The 18,395-nt window shown below is 44.7% G+C and overlaps 1 protein-coding gene across 1 annotated transcript; it reads left to right on the plus strand.

Annotated features, from left to right (window-relative positions):
* Positions 1-2,540: 2,540 nt before the first annotated feature.
* LOC147033966 (homeobox protein EMX2-like) lies at positions 2,541-17,740 on the plus strand. Its single transcript, XM_085873896.1, has 3 exons — positions 2,541-3,929; positions 5,324-5,508; positions 16,573-17,740. The coding sequence occupies exons 1-3, from the start codon at positions 3,554-3,556 to the stop codon at positions 16,738-16,740; spliced, it is 729 nt and encodes a 242-aa protein (XP_085730022.1). The 5' UTR covers positions 2,541-3,553; the 3' UTR covers positions 16,741-17,740.
* Positions 17,741-18,395: the final 655 nt, after the last annotated feature.

An 18,395-nucleotide genomic window follows, 5' to 3' on the forward strand; every position in this document is an offset into this window, starting at 1 on the left:
TCGTAACTACTAACTATTGATAAAGATGAACAAGTCAATCCCGCTGCAAGTATTTATGTAATTTCCTTCACCGAGTGTTTAGCCAAACGAATTATTCATTCTTTAAGACGAATCTCGATGGGAAAAACAAACGTTTATCAATACGTTCATGCAGAGCACTAATTATGACGTAACAGCCGCGCCGCGATCACCACCAGTCCGAGGGTTTATAGTCGGGAATCAAACCCATTGTACTTCAAGTTCGCGGTGAAATTATTTGAATACACACACACACACACACACACACACACACACACACACACACACACACACACACACACACACACACACACACACACACACACACACACACACACACACACAGACACAGACACAGACACAGACACAGACACAGACACAGACACAGACACAGACACAGACACAGACACAGACACAGACACAGACACAGACACAGACACAGACACACGCACACACACACACACACACACACCAGCAAGCGATACTATCCAGGGATCCAGGCAGTAGTGAGAAAGCTGAAGGCCATGTCGTGCCCCCCCACATCTCCCATTACCACATCCACCTCCACATGTGCTCCCCACCTCTACAATCACCACCTCCACATGTTGTACTCCCCCCACATCTCCAATTGCCAGCTCTACCTCCACGTGTCGTTCCCCTCACAACTACCATCATCACCTCCACATGTCGTGTCCCCTACCTCTCCAATCACTACCTCCACATGTCGTGCCCCCCATCTCTACAATCACCACCTCCACATGTCATGCCCCCCACATTTCCAATTATCCCATCCACTTCCACATGTCGTATCCCTCCTCATCTCCCATTACCAGCTCTACATCCACGTGTCGTACCCCCGACATCTCCCCCTGCCACCTTCACCTGTCCCCCCCCCCCACATATGCCATCACCACCTCCACATGTCGTACCCCCCACCTCTCGCATTACCACCTCCAGCAACATGTCATGCCCTCCCAAACCTCTCCCATTACCACCTCCACGTGGTTGTGCTCCCAACCTCTCCCATTACCACCTCCACGTGGTCGTGCCCCCACCCTCTCCCATTACCACCTCCATGTGTCACGTCCCCACCTCTCCAATTACCATCTCCACGTGGTGGTGCCCCCACCTCTCCCATTACCACCTCCATGTGTCACGCCCCCCATTACCGCCTCCACGTGTCATGCCCCCCATAACCACTCCCACGTGTCAGCCCCCCATGACTACCTCCATGTGGTTGTGCCCCCAACCTCTCCCATTACCACCTCCACGTGATCGTGCCCCCACCCTCTCCCATTACCACCTCCATGTGTCACGCCCCCATTACTGCCTCCACGTGTCATGCCCCCCATAACCACTCCCACGTGTCAGCCCCCCATGACTACCTCCACGTGGTTGTGCCCCCAACCTCTCCCATTACCACCTCCACGTGATCGTGCCCCCACCCTCTCCTATTACCACCTCCATGTGTCACGTCCCCCCCTCTCCAATTACCATCTCCACGTGGGGGTTCCCCCACCTCTCCCATTACCACCTCCATGTGTCACGCCCCCCCATTACCGCCTCCACGTGTCAGCCCCCCATTACCACCTCCACATGGTCGTGACCCCACCTCTCCCATTACCACCTCAACGTGTCATGCTCCCACCTCTCCAATTACCACCTCTACGTGGTCGTGCCCCCCACCTCTCCCATTACCACCTCCACGTGGTCGTGCCCCCAACCTCTCCTATTACCAACTCCACGTGTCACGTCCCCACCTCTCCCATTACCACCTCCACGTGGTCGTGCCTCCCACCTCTCCCATTACCACCTCCACGTAGTCGTGCCCCCAACCTCTCCTATTACCACCTCCACGTGTCACATCCCCACCTCTCCCATTACCACCTCCACGTGGTCGTGCCCCCTCCTCTCCCATTACCACCTCCACGTGGTCGTGCCCCCCACCTCTCCCATTACCACCTCCATGTGGTCGTGCCCCCAACCTCTCCCATTACCCCCTCCACGTGTCACGTCCCCACCTCTCCCATTACCATCTCCACGTGGTCGTGCCCCCCACCTCTTCCATTACCACCTCCACGTGTCACGCCCCCCCCATTACCACCTCCACGTGTCACGCCCCCCATTACCACCTCCACGTGTCACGCCCCCAATTACCACCTCCACGTGTCACACCCCCCATTACCACCTCCACATGTCACGCCCACCCATTACCACCTCCACGTGTCGCACCCCCCCATTACCACCTCCACGTGTCATGCCCCCCATTATCACCTCCACGTGTCATGCCGCCCCGTTACCACCTCCACGTGACATGCCCCCTATTACCACCTCCACGTGTCACGCCCCCCCCAATTACCACCTCCACGTGTCACGCCCCCCATTACCACCTCCACCTGTCACGCCCCCCATTACCACCTCCACGTGTGACGCCCCCCATTACCACCTCCACGTGTGACGCCCCCCCCCCATTACCACCTCTACGTGTCACGTCCCCACCTCTCCAATTACCACGTCCACGTTCTCGGGGAGTCTGTGCGGCCTCAACAGGCGGAGCTGTTTGAGGGAACGTCCTGACTCGGGCGGTCACCCCCCCTAACCCACCACAGACCCTCCCTTTTCCAGGCCAACCCTCTCCGACTCCCGCCCACCGCACGGCCACGCAGCAGGTGAGCGAGAGCGACTCGAGGGGAATATTCAGTGCTCTGGGCCCGCGTGCTTCGTTCAAAGTTGACCAGACTCCGGGGCGGCGGCGGCACGAGGAGGAGGAGGAGGCACAGTCGTTCACCGGGACTCGCACGGCTCCGGCTCGGAAGGTCCGATTGAATGGAGGCTTGAAGCTGGAATAGCCGGTTTGTTTCGCGCCTCTCGGCGGGGACGAGCCCGCGCACTCAGCACGGATTTCTCAACGGGGATTCGAAGTCGGATTCCGCGGATGGAGAATCCACTCGTTCCGAGCTCCCCGTGGCTCTAGCTCGTCGTGGACCCTTCATCCACCCCCGTGGACCCTTCAACCACCCCCGTGGACCCTTCATCCACACCCGTGGACCCTTTATCTACCCCCGTGGACCCTTTATCTACCCCCGTGGACCCTTTATCTACCCCCGTGGACCCCTTATCTACCCCCGTGGACCCTTCCTGCACCCCCGTGGACCCTTCCTGCACCCCCGTGGACCCTTCCTGCGCCCCCGTGGACCCTTCCTGCGCCCCCGTGGACCCTTCCTGCACCCCCGTGGACCCTTCCTGCACCCCCGTGGACCCTTCCTGCACCCCCGTGGACCCTTCCTGCACCCCCGTGGACCCTTCCTGCACCCCCGTGGACCTTTCCTGCACCCACGTGAACCCTTCATCCACCCCCCTGGACCCTTCCTTCACCCCCGTGGACCCTTCCTCCACCCCAGTGGACCCTTCCTCCACCATCACCTACACATCGACCACCGTCAGAGGCGTCACCACGTTGTTCATTAACGACGTCCGTCGCTCGTCGTCGAAAGCCGACCGACGGTAAACCCTCTGGCGGTCTCCATCCACCACGATGTTTCAACCGGTGGCCAAACGGTGCTTCACCATCGAGTCTCTGGTGGCCAAAGAGTCCGATCCGAGTCCGAACCTGCTGCACGTGTCGTACGGAGGTTCTCATTCGGGGATCGGTAGCGTGCACTCGGGTCCGCACTACGGACCGGGAAGACCCGGCTACGGACCTCACCAGGGAGACCTGTTCTTCCCGATGGAAGGGGTGCACCCGGGACCCGTGGTTCCCGTGCCGTCGATGGCTTCGCACCCGATGACCGGCCAGTCGCTCCACCCCGCACCCTCAATCCCGCTCCTGGGTGCCCCGCACTCCCGTGACCATTTCAGTCTCTACCCGTGGCTCTTCCATCGACCGCCCTACCTGGGCCACAGGTTCCGTGGTGGGTCCATGGCGTCGCGTGCCAGATGTTCTTTAAAAAGTCTTAACTTTACCTTGTAATACGGTAACTGCAGGTTATAAATACCTCCCCCCCCCCAAGATAACCAGTTCAGCAGATACAAATATAACCGATAAATAAATAAATAAAATATCGATTATTCCATTCCGATAATTAATTAATTAATTAATGTGGACGAGTCATCGAAGATCTCCAACTTTGGCCGCTGCGGCGTTAAAGGGTCGGTGGGGTTGCGTTGTGAGTCATCGGTGGATTAAAAGAGCAAACGTGACGTCAAATTACCCCCACTTTATACCCCCGGTGGTAGTTCCACGGCCAACTCAACACAGGGTATCTCTACCGAGATCGCCCCCCCCCAGCTCCCCCAAACTCCCCTCGCACGCGACCTGCGACCCCTCATCTGGAAGCCGTTTGACATGACGATCGGATTTACATTTGTTTGTCAATGGAGGACTTTGACCGAATTAATGATCACACAACGTTATCGGATTGGGGGGGGGGGGAGAGGGGGTAGAGTGTGGGGACAGAGTAAAAGGGGGGGGGTAGAAAAGGAAGGGAAAGGTTTTTTCGTTTCCTCCTTTTTATCTCCAGAACTCCATAGCTCTTTCGTTAATCCCGATCAGTATATCTGTAGGAGGTGGTCGTAAGGTTTGTGGGTGAAGAGGGAGTTGCGGAGGAGGAAGGGGGTGGGGGTGAAGTGAAGCCACATCGTGTATAAATGGTAATAAAATAGTAAAGCTAGTTATGAGACCTTTTGCTAGAAGACAATTTATCCGTTAAATGGTTTGTTATGTACGAAGTATGTTATTCAACCCAAAGTAAATAAATATATAGAGTATGCATATATATTATTTTTTAATTATAAAATGACTGTTTATGACGTCATAATAGACTGTGTTAATTTTAGCGAATCATCTGATGCGATGAAGTGGATTGAAGGACATTAAAGTTTAATTTATTATTTTTTTTTCATGCAACGAAAAGTCGTTTCGGTTGGAACATGTAACCACATCGAGTTTACTCGTGTCCTTTGTTTATGGTTTAAATGTTTTTTTTTAGTGGATTGCGGTTAAAAACAATTATGTTTTTTTTAACAGACTGACAAGTTAAGTGGGTGTTTTTAAGGGATTTTTGTCCTTCATCAGCGAGGATGTTGTTGTTGAAACTTGTTTGCCTTGTAATGGAAACGGAGGCAGTTAACACCGTTTGAAAAAAAATGTCTCGCACAGACAGGCGAGGAAGTTTGTAGCGATGGGGGGGGGGGCTGGAAAGAGGGGGGGTGGGGGGCTAAAACGCGGCGAGATCCGCGCAATGGAAATGCTTCGCTCGCCAATCCTGATGTGCTTGCTGCGTGCGGGACCGTGCGGGACGTGCAGGTGCCGACGGCGGGCCCGAGACGCTGCTTCTGCACGGACCCTTCGCGCGCAAGCCCAAGCGGATCCGCACGGCCTTCTCGCCCTCGCAGCTGCTTCGCCTCGAGCACGCCTTCGAGAAAAACCACTACGTGGTTGGAGCGGAGCGCAAGCAGCTGGCTGGCAGCTTAACCCTCACCGAGACGCAGGTTCGAACGCGCAGCTCTGTACCGGCATTGCGGCTCTCGCCTTTCCTCTCCACCATTCGCACTCGCCACGCACACGCTCCCGACTACTGCGATTTTCGCCCTCTGTTATGAGCACGGCGTGTACGCACTCCTCTACTGTCGATTCATGTTTGAATGTATGAGGGCCGTTCGAAATGTTCTCTGGACCAGATAGTAATGGAAGTCCTCTGTGCTGTAACCTGCCCCCAACCCCCTAAAAAAACATAGAACGAATTGTGTAAATACCGAATCTTTACATTTACTTACGAATCATATTAATATAACAAGCAGTAAAAGTTGACTTTCCACATCACAGTTGTTGTAAAAGGGGAGCAAAGGAGGTATAACGAGGTTAGTAATGCGTGACCAGGCTCCCGGCTTACTGGTTGCCCTCCCCCGCCCCCCCCCCCCCGGTCGTACGAGTTTGTTTCGTTTGGCGGAACTTTGAATGAATTTTACAATCGTTTGTTCACTCTAAGAACGAGAATCGTTTTTATTCCTTTGTTCATTGTGACGTCATTTGTTCCCCTTGTTTAGTAACCGTGAGGTCGCAAAGGAGGAATAACGAGTTTACTGATGAGTCATCAGGCTCCCGACTTGCTGATCAGACCTCATTGTACGAATTTGTTTCGTTTGGTGGAATTTTAAATGAACGACACAATTGTTTGTTCCTGTCTGAGAACGAGAATTGTTTTTATTCCTTCGTTCATTGTGACATCATTCGGTTCCCCCCCCCCCCAGTTTATTAATCGTGAGGTCGTTGATTCGGAATGAAAGGTGAAACTCATTTGCCGATTGAGCGCACGGTCAAGCGCACACGGTGCACACGCATCTACTTGATTTCTCTTTTTCGTTGGAAAGTTACATGTAAATATTTGTACTTTTATTGCGCAGCTGTGCATTGCCCAGAGCGATGTTTAGTTTCGTGTGACTTGCTTGAATGAGCCACACTGGGCTCGTGATCCGAACCGAACTTGACTCGTAAACCGAGCCGGGCTCGTGATTTGAACTGCGCTGGACTCACAATCCGAACCGAACTGGGTTCTTGATCCGAACCAAACTGGGCTTGTGATCCAAACCATGCTTGGCTCCTGATGTAAACTGAACTGGGCTTGTGATCCGAATCGCGCTGGACTCACGATCCGAACCGAACTGAGTTTGTGATCCGAATCGCACTGGACTCACGATCCAAACTGAACTGGGCTCATGATCCAAACCATGCTGGACTCACGATCCGAACTGAACTGGGCTTGTGATCCGAATCGCGCTGGGCTCCTGATCCGAATCGCGCTGGGCTCCTGATCCGAACTGAACTGGGCTCATGATCCAAACCACGCTGGACTCACGATCCGAACTGAACTGGGCTCATGATCCAAACCACGCTGGACTCACGATCCGAACTGAACTGGGCTTGTGATCCGAATCGCACTGGGCTCCTGATCCGAACTGAACTGGGCTCATGATCCAAACCACGCTGGACTCACGATCCGAACTGAACTGGGCTTGTGATCCGAATCGCGCTGGGCTCCTGATCCGAACTGAACTGGGCTCATGATCCAAACCACGCTGGGCTCTTGATCCCAACCGAACGAAGCTCGAGATCCAAACCGCGCTGGGCTCCTGATCCAAACCGAACTAGACTTGTGATCCGAACCGAACTGGGCTTGTGTTCAGAACTGAACTGAGCTCATCATGTGAACCAAATTGGGCCCGTGATTCGCACTGACCAGGGCTCGTGATCCGAACTGAACTGGGAGTGTAAAGTTTTGTCATGTTGTAATGTAAAGTTTGGTGATGTTGGATTGTAAGAAGCAGGATGTGTGTGAGTGTAAAGTTTTGTTTATCATGTTTTAGTGTAAGGTACAATATGTTTGTGAGTGTAAAGTTTTGTTTAATATGTTGTGTAAAGTTTTGTTTAATATGTTGTAGTGTAAAGTTTTGTTTGTCGTGTTTTAGTGTAGGGTAGAGTATGTTTGTGAGTGTAAAGTTTTGTTTAATATGTTGTAATGTAAAGAAATTGATGTGTGAGTAATGTAAAGAAATCTCACAAGATGTGTATGCGTGTGAGTGTAAAGTTTTGTTTTTCCATGTTGTCGTATAAGGCACAGTATGTTTGTGAGTGTAAAGTTTTGTTTAATATGTTGTAGTGTAAAGTTTTGTTTGTCGTGTTTTAGTGTAAGGTACAGTATGTTTGTGAGTGTAAAGTTTTGTTTAATATGTTGTAATGTAAAGAAATTGATGTGTGAGTGAAAAGTTTTGTTTCGTACATAGGTAGTATAAGAAACGGTGTGTGTGTGGGCATAAAGTTTTGTTTTTCATGCCGTAGTTTAAGTTACTGGATATTTGTGAGTGTAAACTTTTGTTTCTCACATTGTAGTGTAAGGAACAAGATGTGTGTGAGTGTAAAGTTTTTTTGTTGTCGTGTAAGGAACGGGATGTGTGTGAGCATAAAGTTTTGTTTTTCATGTTGTAGTGCAAGATACAGGATGTTGGGAGTGTCGTTGTGGTTTAAAGAACAGGATGTTTGTGAGTGTAAGTTTTGTTTATCATGCTGTGGTTTAAAGAACGGGATGTGTATGAGTGTAAAGATTTATCATGTTGTAGTGTAAGGAACAAGATGCGTGTGAGTGTAAAGTTTGGTGTATCACATTGTAGTGTAATGGACAAAGATACATGTGAGTGTAAAGTTTTGTTTTGTCATGTTGTAGTGTAAGGAACAAGATGTGTGCGAGTGTAAAGTTTTTTTTTTGTTGTCATGTTGTCGTGTAAGGAACGGGATGTGTGTGAGTATAAAGTTTTGTTTATCATGTTGTAGTGCAAGATACAGGATGTTGGGAGTGCCGTTGTGGTTTAAAGAACAGGATGTTTGTGAGTGTAAGTTTTGTTTATCATGCTGTGGTTTAAAGAACGGGATGTGTATGAGTGTAAAGATTTATCATGTTGTAGTGTAAGGAACAAGATGCGTGTGAGTGTAAAGTTTGGTGTATCACATTGTAGTGTAATGGACAAAGATACATGTGAGTGTAAAGTTTTGTTTTTTTTTCATGTTGTTGTCTGAGCAACGGTATGTGTGTGAGCATAAAGTTTTGTTTATAATGTGGTGTAATGTACAGGATGTTTGTGAGTGTAATGTTTTGTTTATTATGTTGTGTAAGGAACGACATGTGTGAGTGTAAAGTTTTGTTTATCATGTTGTAGTTTAAGGAATGACGTGTGTAATGTTTTGTTTATTATGTTATAGTGTAACGTTTTGTTTATCATGTCATGTAAGGACCAGTATATGGGTGTAAAGTTTTGTTTATCATGTAGTGTAAAGACCGGTATGTTTGTGAGTGTAAAGTTTTGTTGATTATGTTGTGGTGTAAAGAACAAGATGTGTGTGAGTGTAATATTTTGTTTATTATGTTGTAGTGTAAGGTGCAGCATGTTTGTGAGTATAAAGTTTTGTTTATCATGTTGTGTAAAGAACTGGATGTGTGTGAGTACAAAGTTTTGTTTGACATGTTGTGGTGTAAGTTACGGGATATTTGTGAGTTTAAAGTTTTGTTTATCATGTTGTGGTGTATGGCTCGGTATGTGTGTGAGTGTAAATTTTTCTTTATTATGTTGTGGTGTAAAGAACAGAATATGTGTGAGTGTAAATTTTTGTTTATCATGTTGTCATGTAAGGACCGGTATGTGTGTGAGTGTAAAGTTTTGTTGATTATGCTGTTGTGTAAAGAACAGAATGTGTGTGAGTGTAAAGTTTTCTTTATCATGTTGTGGTGTAAAGAACTGGATGTGTGTGAGTGTAAAGTTTTGCTTATCATGTTGTAGTGTAAGGAATGAAATGTGGGATGTTTGAGTGTAAAGTTTTGATTATCACGTTGTAGTTTAAGGAACAGGATATTTGTGAGTGTAAAGTTTTATTATGTTGTCGTGTAAGGTGCAAGATGTTTGTGAATGTAAAGTTTTATCATTTAGTGCCAGGACTGGTTTGTGTGTGAGTGTAAAGTTTTGTTTATTATATTGTTGTGTATGGACCGATATGTGTGTAAAGGTTTGTTTTATGATTTGTCCCATGTTTTGTATTGGGAATGGGCTGTATTTCAGTGTAAAGTTTTGTGTGTTCCGTTTTGGAGTAAGTGAACAGGTATGTGCATGAGTGTAAAGCTGTGTCGTGTTGTCATGTCAGGCCGGATGTATATGAGTGTAAACTTTGTGTGCCCAGCCTTCGTGTAAACTAATGGTTATGTTTTTGTGTAAAGCCTGTGTATTTGTAAGTTAATGCGGGATGTGTGTGTAAATTTTTGTATAATTTTACCTGGGATGTGTGTGAGTGTAAATCTTTGTCTCGTTTTTGTGTACGTTAACAGTGGATGTGTGTGAGTGTAAATTTTTTTGTGTCCCATGTAAATGGCCGTGCGCTCCCCTCTGGGTGAGTTCGCAGGCTGGTTCTATAATTACAGCGTCACTTTATTCCACCCTAGTAATCCGCTCGTCTGGCCTCAATGAGCCGCATTCAGGCGTTTGTGGATACCTCTGAGGGGTTAGCCTAAGTTCATTACCTCTGCAAACAGATTACCTCGGCGCAATGTATGGCGCGAACGCATTTGCATTTATTACTGGAATTATTGAGGTTTGGCAAACAAAGCATTGGAAATGGTACCTTAGCATTACTTCGCCGCTCATAGAAAAGGCTCAAGCCATGGAGGCTGCTGGGTCGAGAGAATGTTCCATTCACAGTCAAGAAAACCCCTTCGCCAACACACAAACCCTCCTTCCCCCCCAAAAATACAATCACTTCTCCATACATATTGCTGCTTTGTCACACATACAACCTCCTCTCCACATACATACACACATATAAACAACCCTCTTATGACACATAATCTTATTCCCATCCACACAACCACTGCACGATGCATAGTGCTCCATCTCCATACACAGAACCCTCTTTCCACACTCATAATGTCCTCTGTGCTTACACACACCTCTCTCGACCCACTCAACCCCTCCACAATGCACATTGCTCCATTGCCAAACACACACACACACCACACCACACCACACCACACCACACCACACCACACCACACCACACCACACCACACCACACCACACCACACCACACCACACCACACCACACCACACACACACACACACACACACACACACAACCCCTTTCCACAGATAACCATTTCTCTGTACATCAGCTTCCTCAATAAACACTCACCTCTTTCCTAGATATACTCATGTACCCTCGAACCATCATACATGTGCTCATCCCCTTAAGTATAAACACATTCGGACACTCCACCATACATGTGTGGTTCCCTTCTCATATACTATCACTCCATAACATTCACACACTTTCCTTGTTCTTTGAATGGCTTACTTTACTTTCCAAAACTTTCATCATATCTATTTGTATGGTTCTTTTACAGAATGTGAGAATAGTTTGTGAGAATCAAGGGAAATTCATTTATGGGTTTATACCAAACCATAAAACGAGTTCTGTGAAATGTCCTCCATGTTATTCTGAAGGTGTACACAGTCTGTGCAAAAAACTTCTATTATACAATGTTATATTAAACTTCCCAACCACCAGCCACTCCACTCCTTTCCATAACCAGCCCCTGCCTCCCACAGCCATTTAAGCACAACACCCAGTCCCTTCATCCTATTAACATTCATCCCACCCTCCCCGCGATACGACTGGTATGTGCCTCCTCTAATATCCACCCAGAGAGTCACGACACATAAGTAGATATTACACACCACAGATCAGATGGTTTTGCAATATGGAGTTTGCTCTTTAAAGAAAGTGAACAAACAAACTGCACCATACATACATAAATACATACATGCATGCAAAAACACACAAACACGTACATACATACATACATACAGCACATACATACATATACATACACACACATACATACATACATACAGCACATACATACATACAAACATACATATACAAACAAACACATACATATACATACACACACAAACACGTACACACATACATACATATACACACAAACACGTACATACATACATACAGCACATACATACATATACACAAACACATACATACACACAAACATACATATATACAAACACACATATACACATACATATATACATACATACATTCAAAAACACATACACACATACATACATACACACAAACATACATACATACACACATACATACATACATGCATACAAAAATACATATACAAACAAACACGTACATACACACACAAGCACGTACACACATACATACATACATATACACACAAACACATACATACATACATACAGCACATACATACATACAAACAAACACGTACATACACACACAAGCACGCACACACATACATACATACATACATATACACACAAACACGTACATACATACATATACACAAACACATACATACATACATACATACATACACACAAACACATACATACAAACATACATATACACACAAACACATACATACATACAAACATACATATACACACAAACACATAATACATACGTATATATATATATATATATATATATATATATATATATATATATATATATATATATATATATATATATGCACACATACGTGTACACACAAACACGTACATACATACATAGAAAAACACAAACACGTACAGACATACATACATATACACATACACACAGAAACACGTACATACATACATACCTACATACAAAAACACACAAACACATACATACATACATACATACATACACACAAACACATACATACAAACATACATATACACACAAACACATACATACATACAAACATATATATACACACAAACACATAATACATATATATATATATATATATATATATATATATATATATATATACATATACATACATGCACAGAAACACGTACATACATACATAGAAAAACACAAACACGTACAGACATACATACATACAAACATACATATACACACATATACGTACGTACATACATACACGCATACATAAATACATACAAACATACATATACACACATACATACATACATACACACAAACATACATACACACAAACATAAAAAACATATACACATACATACATACATACATACATACATACAAACATACATATACACACACATACATATATACAAACATACATATACACACAAACACTTACGTACATACATACAAACATACATATACACAAACATGTACATACACACATACATACATACATACATACAAACATGCATATACACACAAACACGTACATACATGCATACATTCATACATGCAGGTGCATACATACATACATAGATACATACATACATACATTGGTGCATACATACAGGTGCATACGTATACATGCATACATACATGCATGCATACATATAGGTGCATACATACATACATACATACATACATATGTACATACAAACGTATGCATACACACATAAAAATACGTGCATACATTTATGCGTACACGTGCATACGCACATTACATCAGATGAAGAACCGTGCTCTGTACAGAATGTCGGTTTAACCAAAACGGTTTCTTTCGTTCTGGTTATGATCATCGATGGGTCTGTTCCTCCGACATAGGAAGTTCGAGCAATAATTTGTTCATGGTGCCAGCGAGAGCTCACTTACTCTTTACAAAGGACACCATGGGATAGTTAATGTCCATGAACTAATGTCAGTAGGTGGGACGCCAGTTTAACATCCATTCGAGACAGGGCACACACATTGATGACCTTCCGTGTTAAACAATAGGATGACAGTTTCTAGCTGGTTTGAGATTCCAAGCTCTGGCGAGAGAGCTTGAAGGACTTTTAACTGGGAAACGAGGAGGCCATTTGTCCCATAATTGCCGTGTTGCACTCCCTAGTGAATTTTGCTATAGCTTTAAACACTTATCTTCTTGATGGTTCACAAAGGGCGAAATAACCTGATCATGATCGGGTGATCCATCTTGTAGATACATATGTCCGTATGTACATACATACATGCACTGCATGCAGTACATACACATATTACATACCTTACTCATCTGCACTCAAACACAATACCTAATAAACTAGAAGGGCATTTGCCAGAGCTCATACCTCCACCACTCAATGCGTGATCCGCAAGAACATACCTAGTCCAATATATTTTTCAAATATCATGTTGTGTATCTTTTTGGCCCCATCTCAAAATGCTGAAGTCATTAAAAAAATTCTAGTAGTCTGATCCGGATCCGAATCTTCACCAACATCTAAAGGCCCAGTCACACCTTGACGTTTTAGCCAGCAATGGCAACGTATTAAAATGTATGTAAAACGCTGGCTTACGTTGAACTTTTGATGTTTTTTTTTTAAAGATTCGGACGTATTCATAACAACTTGGTATTATGCATAACGTATTAGTAACGGACACAGAACGTTTCGTTGTGTTATAGATAACTTATACCAACGAATGCTGAACCTGAACTTATGCATAGCGCGCTGCACGCATCGCCGACGATGACGTGGCGTAGCCTATTAAAAGACTGCCGCACAACGATTCAAATCATAACCGCGCAGAAATGGAAGTGTCAACATCGCAGTCACACCTTGGCGATCTTGCCAGCGTATGCCGACCTCTGAAAAATGTGTATAAAACGCAGGCGCACGTCGAATACGGTATGGGTAAGTTTGGTATACGTGAATAGAACGCTAAAGTACGCTATCATACGTCGTAGTAAGTGGAGTATGTCTTGTAATTTTAAACATGTTGAAAATTTTACGACGTACTTGCCGTATGACACACGCTTCGCATGCGATGGGAATAAGTTGTACGCACGATATGCGATCGTTGACACACATCGACACACGTTACTTGAAAGGTACTCATAAGTCGAAACACGTCAAGGTAATGGTTAGCGTCAGTGTTCCAGACTCCCGGTTTTTTTTTCCTTCAGTATGACTGTGTTCAGTGTACAGTGCGGTTATGATTTAAATCGTTGAGTGGCAGCCTATTAATTATATTATATTATAACCGCACTAGAAATCGAAGTGTCAAAATCACCATCATACCGAAGGAAGGAAGAAAAAAAAAACAAAAAAAAAAACAGGGAGTCTGGAACACTGACGCCAACCATTACCTTGATGTGTTTCGACTTATGAGCACCTTACAAGTAACGTGTGTCGATGTGTGTCACCGATCGCGTAACGTGAGTACAACACGTTACTCATAGGTTAGAAATAAGTTTCGGGTACGCTAAACATTACCTCGACGTGTTTCGACTTATGAGTAACTCACAAGTAACATGTGTCGACGTGTGTCAACAATCGCGTGACGTGCCTGCAACTTATGGCCAGCATTATGCGGAACGTGTGAGTCATACGCTGGCATAAGTCTTAAAATTTCAAGCATGGAAAATTTGAGGACAACCGAAAAGTACAACGTTTAAAGCCAGCGTACTACGACGTATGGCAGTGTTTTTCAGCGTGCTCTCAATGTTATCAAAACTTACCCATGACGTATTCGACATGTACCAGCGTTTTCGACAAATTTTCCAAAAATCGGCATAAGCTGGCTAAAACGTCAAGGTGTGACTGGGCCTTAATCAGTTCGTCCTTGTTACACACCCAACCTGTCCAACAAATTTCATCCAGATCCATACACAAATTTTTGAGATATCCTGCACACAGACAAACAGGCAGAAAGGGGTGAAAACATAACCTCCTTCACCTTCGGTGGCGGAGGTAACAGTTCATTTATTATTTATCTTTGTATAATGAATCAAATTTGTTTCTAATTTTCATCTCGATTGATCCAAAGTTAAGTGTAACTTCAACTTCATTGCTTTTTAAAAGGTGGTTTCTCGTTCCGAACTCATTATCCCCACAATTTTTGTGAACAACTTTGTCTGTCTGTCTGTCCGTCCGTCCGTCACGCCATCTCTTCCGAAATGGTTGGGCAAAAATTCACCAAACTAGGGAGTTATGATCACCACATTGGTGCAATTGCAAGAAGGTGCAAGAGCAATATTATTTTTGGTCCTTCCGCCTGGTGTGGGGTCAGAAGGTCAAATGCAAAAAAGTGAAATCTGCTGGCACATTTTGTATACACAATCAACATTGGGGGATGCATTAAATATTTAATGATTTTTTTTATTATTTGACCCCCCCCCCAGTTCATTCCCCAGAGGGTGGGACTTTGGGTCACAGAGCTCAAATGGGGAAGAAAATTTTTTTTACTCAAAATTTGATGTTGGGTCATTCCTGGTGGAACCTTTTCCCATCTTTCAACTTTGCTTGAGGTAGGTTGCATAGGGATTTGCGATGGCATGCCATCGACTTCGCTCTCGTTAATTTTTATATTACCGTCGTTATAATTTATTTTTTCGATACCAATAGTTTCATCATCAACTGAATCATACAACACCACCAAGCAATCCAGTCTGGGTTCACTTCCATGAGTATGGCGTTTGATGATATAAACTGCCGTTTTGGTGCTGCAGGAAGCAGATACAGTCAATACTTGTCGAAGCTTCTGCTTCGGAAAGGACGTGGTTCAGGCAGCCATCCTGTCTGCTTATACTCTCACATGTGGAAGTTAAGGATCCGCTGAATTTTGCACAAAAGTCGTACCTGGATAAATTGACATATTAAATGGTAATCTGAAAGTTTTTTGACAAAGGTTTAAAAATGTTTTTACAGTTTCTCATAAAATCTGGGAATTCATAGTGTGCATGCTGTGCCATCCACTCATGTAAACTGTAACCATCATAAGCTGCCTTTCAAGTAACTCTACCTCTCAAAGTAATCTCAACAGATTGATGTGTTTGCTTTTCGTGAGACGTTTATTTCGTAAATGATGCTGTTAACGTCTAAACATGTCATTGTATAAAGTGTTGGATCACCAAAATCACTGACAATTTAATGTGAAATTGAGGGAAGCATTCTTCTGTAAAAAAAAACAAAAAAAAAACGTATGATTTTTGAAGTACTGTGGCACACATGTGGACCGTGCGTGACAGACCGATGGCGTGTTGCCTGTTTTCAGGTGAAAGTTTGGTTCCAGAATCGTCGGACAAAATACAAGCGACAAAAAATGGAGGAAGAAGGTCCCGAGAGCCCCCACAAAAAGAAAGGTTCGCACCACATTAATCGCTGGCGCCTGGCAACCAACCAGAGCAGCGGGGATGAGATTGACGTAACATCGGACGATTGAACCATCCCGGCCGTGGCTCAAGAGGAAGGAAGAAGGCGATGGAAAGAGGTGTATATCTCGACCAATTTTTCTTTTGGAGTTCCAGAAAACTCACCGTTGGACTCGGCTCACCCAATCCCTGCGAGAAGCACTAGGGGTCGATGTTCCCCCGCAACAAAGCGGTGCGCCACTCCCTGGCTCGGCTCCACGAGGCATGACTGCAAAGCTTCGATCGACGCTCGTGGGGTTGATAGACGACGAGCAATAATGAACTCACTAAATTATTTACAAGGTTGCTATTGTGACGTCATGATTTGGAAACAACCCTTTGTTAGAAATCTCCACAAAAGGTTGGCGGATCGGACGCGTGCTTCTTTGTCTCTCGTAAGAGGCAAAAGTGTGGTTGTAGTCTGGCAGTGAACGTAATGAGTTACGTTGTCCCTCTACCTCCACGCACAACAAAGACTTAAGTACAATTTGTTTTTTTTTCATCCAAACAATGTCTCCATCCAAAAGCACTACAATCCGATACACATGATACAATGAAAGTGACTCCACACTTGTATTTGCAATCATCACACTATTTTTTAGCAAGTGCATGTCCTCGAACATGGCAAGAGGTCATAAGAAAATGTAAACTTTTTTTGACGACAAGATGACAATTGCAAAATGTCATTTAAGTTCGTGATTTGGATTATGCGTGCAACGAGAACCTTCAGATCATAATATGAAGCGAATCATGAGTTCCGTGGTTAAAGTATATACCGTCTGAAGCGTCCGGTCAGACAAAAAAAGTGATGCGATCTATTCATATTATTTGATTTAACGTGCGACGTCTTAAAATGTACATGTGGATTGTAATATAATGGTATAAAGTATTTAAGATTTAATATGTATATAAGGTAGCTACCTCATGTAGTGGCTATACTTGCAAAGTAAAAAAACGTTTTTTTGTTGTTTTGTTATTGTACGAAATTGGTTCATCGTGATCCGTGACCGAGAATAAAACAAAGTTTCTGTGACTTTTGTCCTTCTCTCTTTTGGCTTGCTTGTTTGCCGCGTCGAAGCTCACAAAACAGGTATGTCAAAGCCTCCGGGGACACCTGCCCAACGTGCTGCAAGTGTCAACTTGTCGTTCCATTTGCTACGGGTCTCTGCTCTCCTCCTGGTGGTCTTTACTATTTGGATATGTTTGTCTCATGCTTGATTTTCCAGGAGCACATGATGATGTGCATCATCTGTATCAAACGTGATGTGGAAGAAACCGCCTCGACGATTAAACAGGTTTCGTTCGGAAAGACTTTTTGGGGGGAATTCACAGCACGAGCGGAGATCGAAGTCGACAATTGTTATTGATCGATTTTATGATAGTTTGTTTGGTCTCCTGGGGGAGAAGGGAAGTATAATCAGGGGTTAATAAGGCCTTTGACTGTTTGTTATATGCTTGGGCCAATTCCAACTGTCTATACATTGACAGTAACCACAGCTGTCTTTACACGAGGGCTGTCCCATTAATTTTGATAACAGGACCAGGAACATACACCTTGGCAAATCAAAGCTAGGACGGTCTACTCCATTTTGGAAGGCTTATTCTGGTATGGATAATTATATGCGATTATTTCAGTGATGTACCTGGCCTTCGCCTTTGTTGTCGACAGGACGTGTTTGAAGATGTT

Source organism: Eptatretus burgeri, chromosome 1, assembly GCF_056783735.1.
Source record: "Eptatretus burgeri isolate ZD-2024b chromosome 1, Ebu_testis_v1, whole genome shotgun sequence".
Classification (NCBI taxonomy): domain Eukaryota; kingdom Metazoa; phylum Chordata; class Myxini; order Myxiniformes; family Myxinidae; genus Eptatretus; species Eptatretus burgeri.

Bases quoted from the DNA above. Each gene is read 5' to 3' on its own strand.
- LOC147033966 (XM_085873896.1), top strand. From the start codon at position 3,554: ATGTTTCAACCGGTGGCCAAACGGTGCTTCACCATCGAGTCTCTGGTG. The intron at 3,930-5,323 runs GTGGGTCCATGG...CGGGACGTGCAG, and splicing joins CCTGGGCCACAGGTTCCGTG to GTGCCGACGGCGGGCCCGAG. The intron at 5,509-16,572 runs GTTCGAACGCGC...GCCTGTTTTCAG, and splicing joins TAACCCTCACCGAGACGCAG to GTGAAAGTTTGGTTCCAGAA.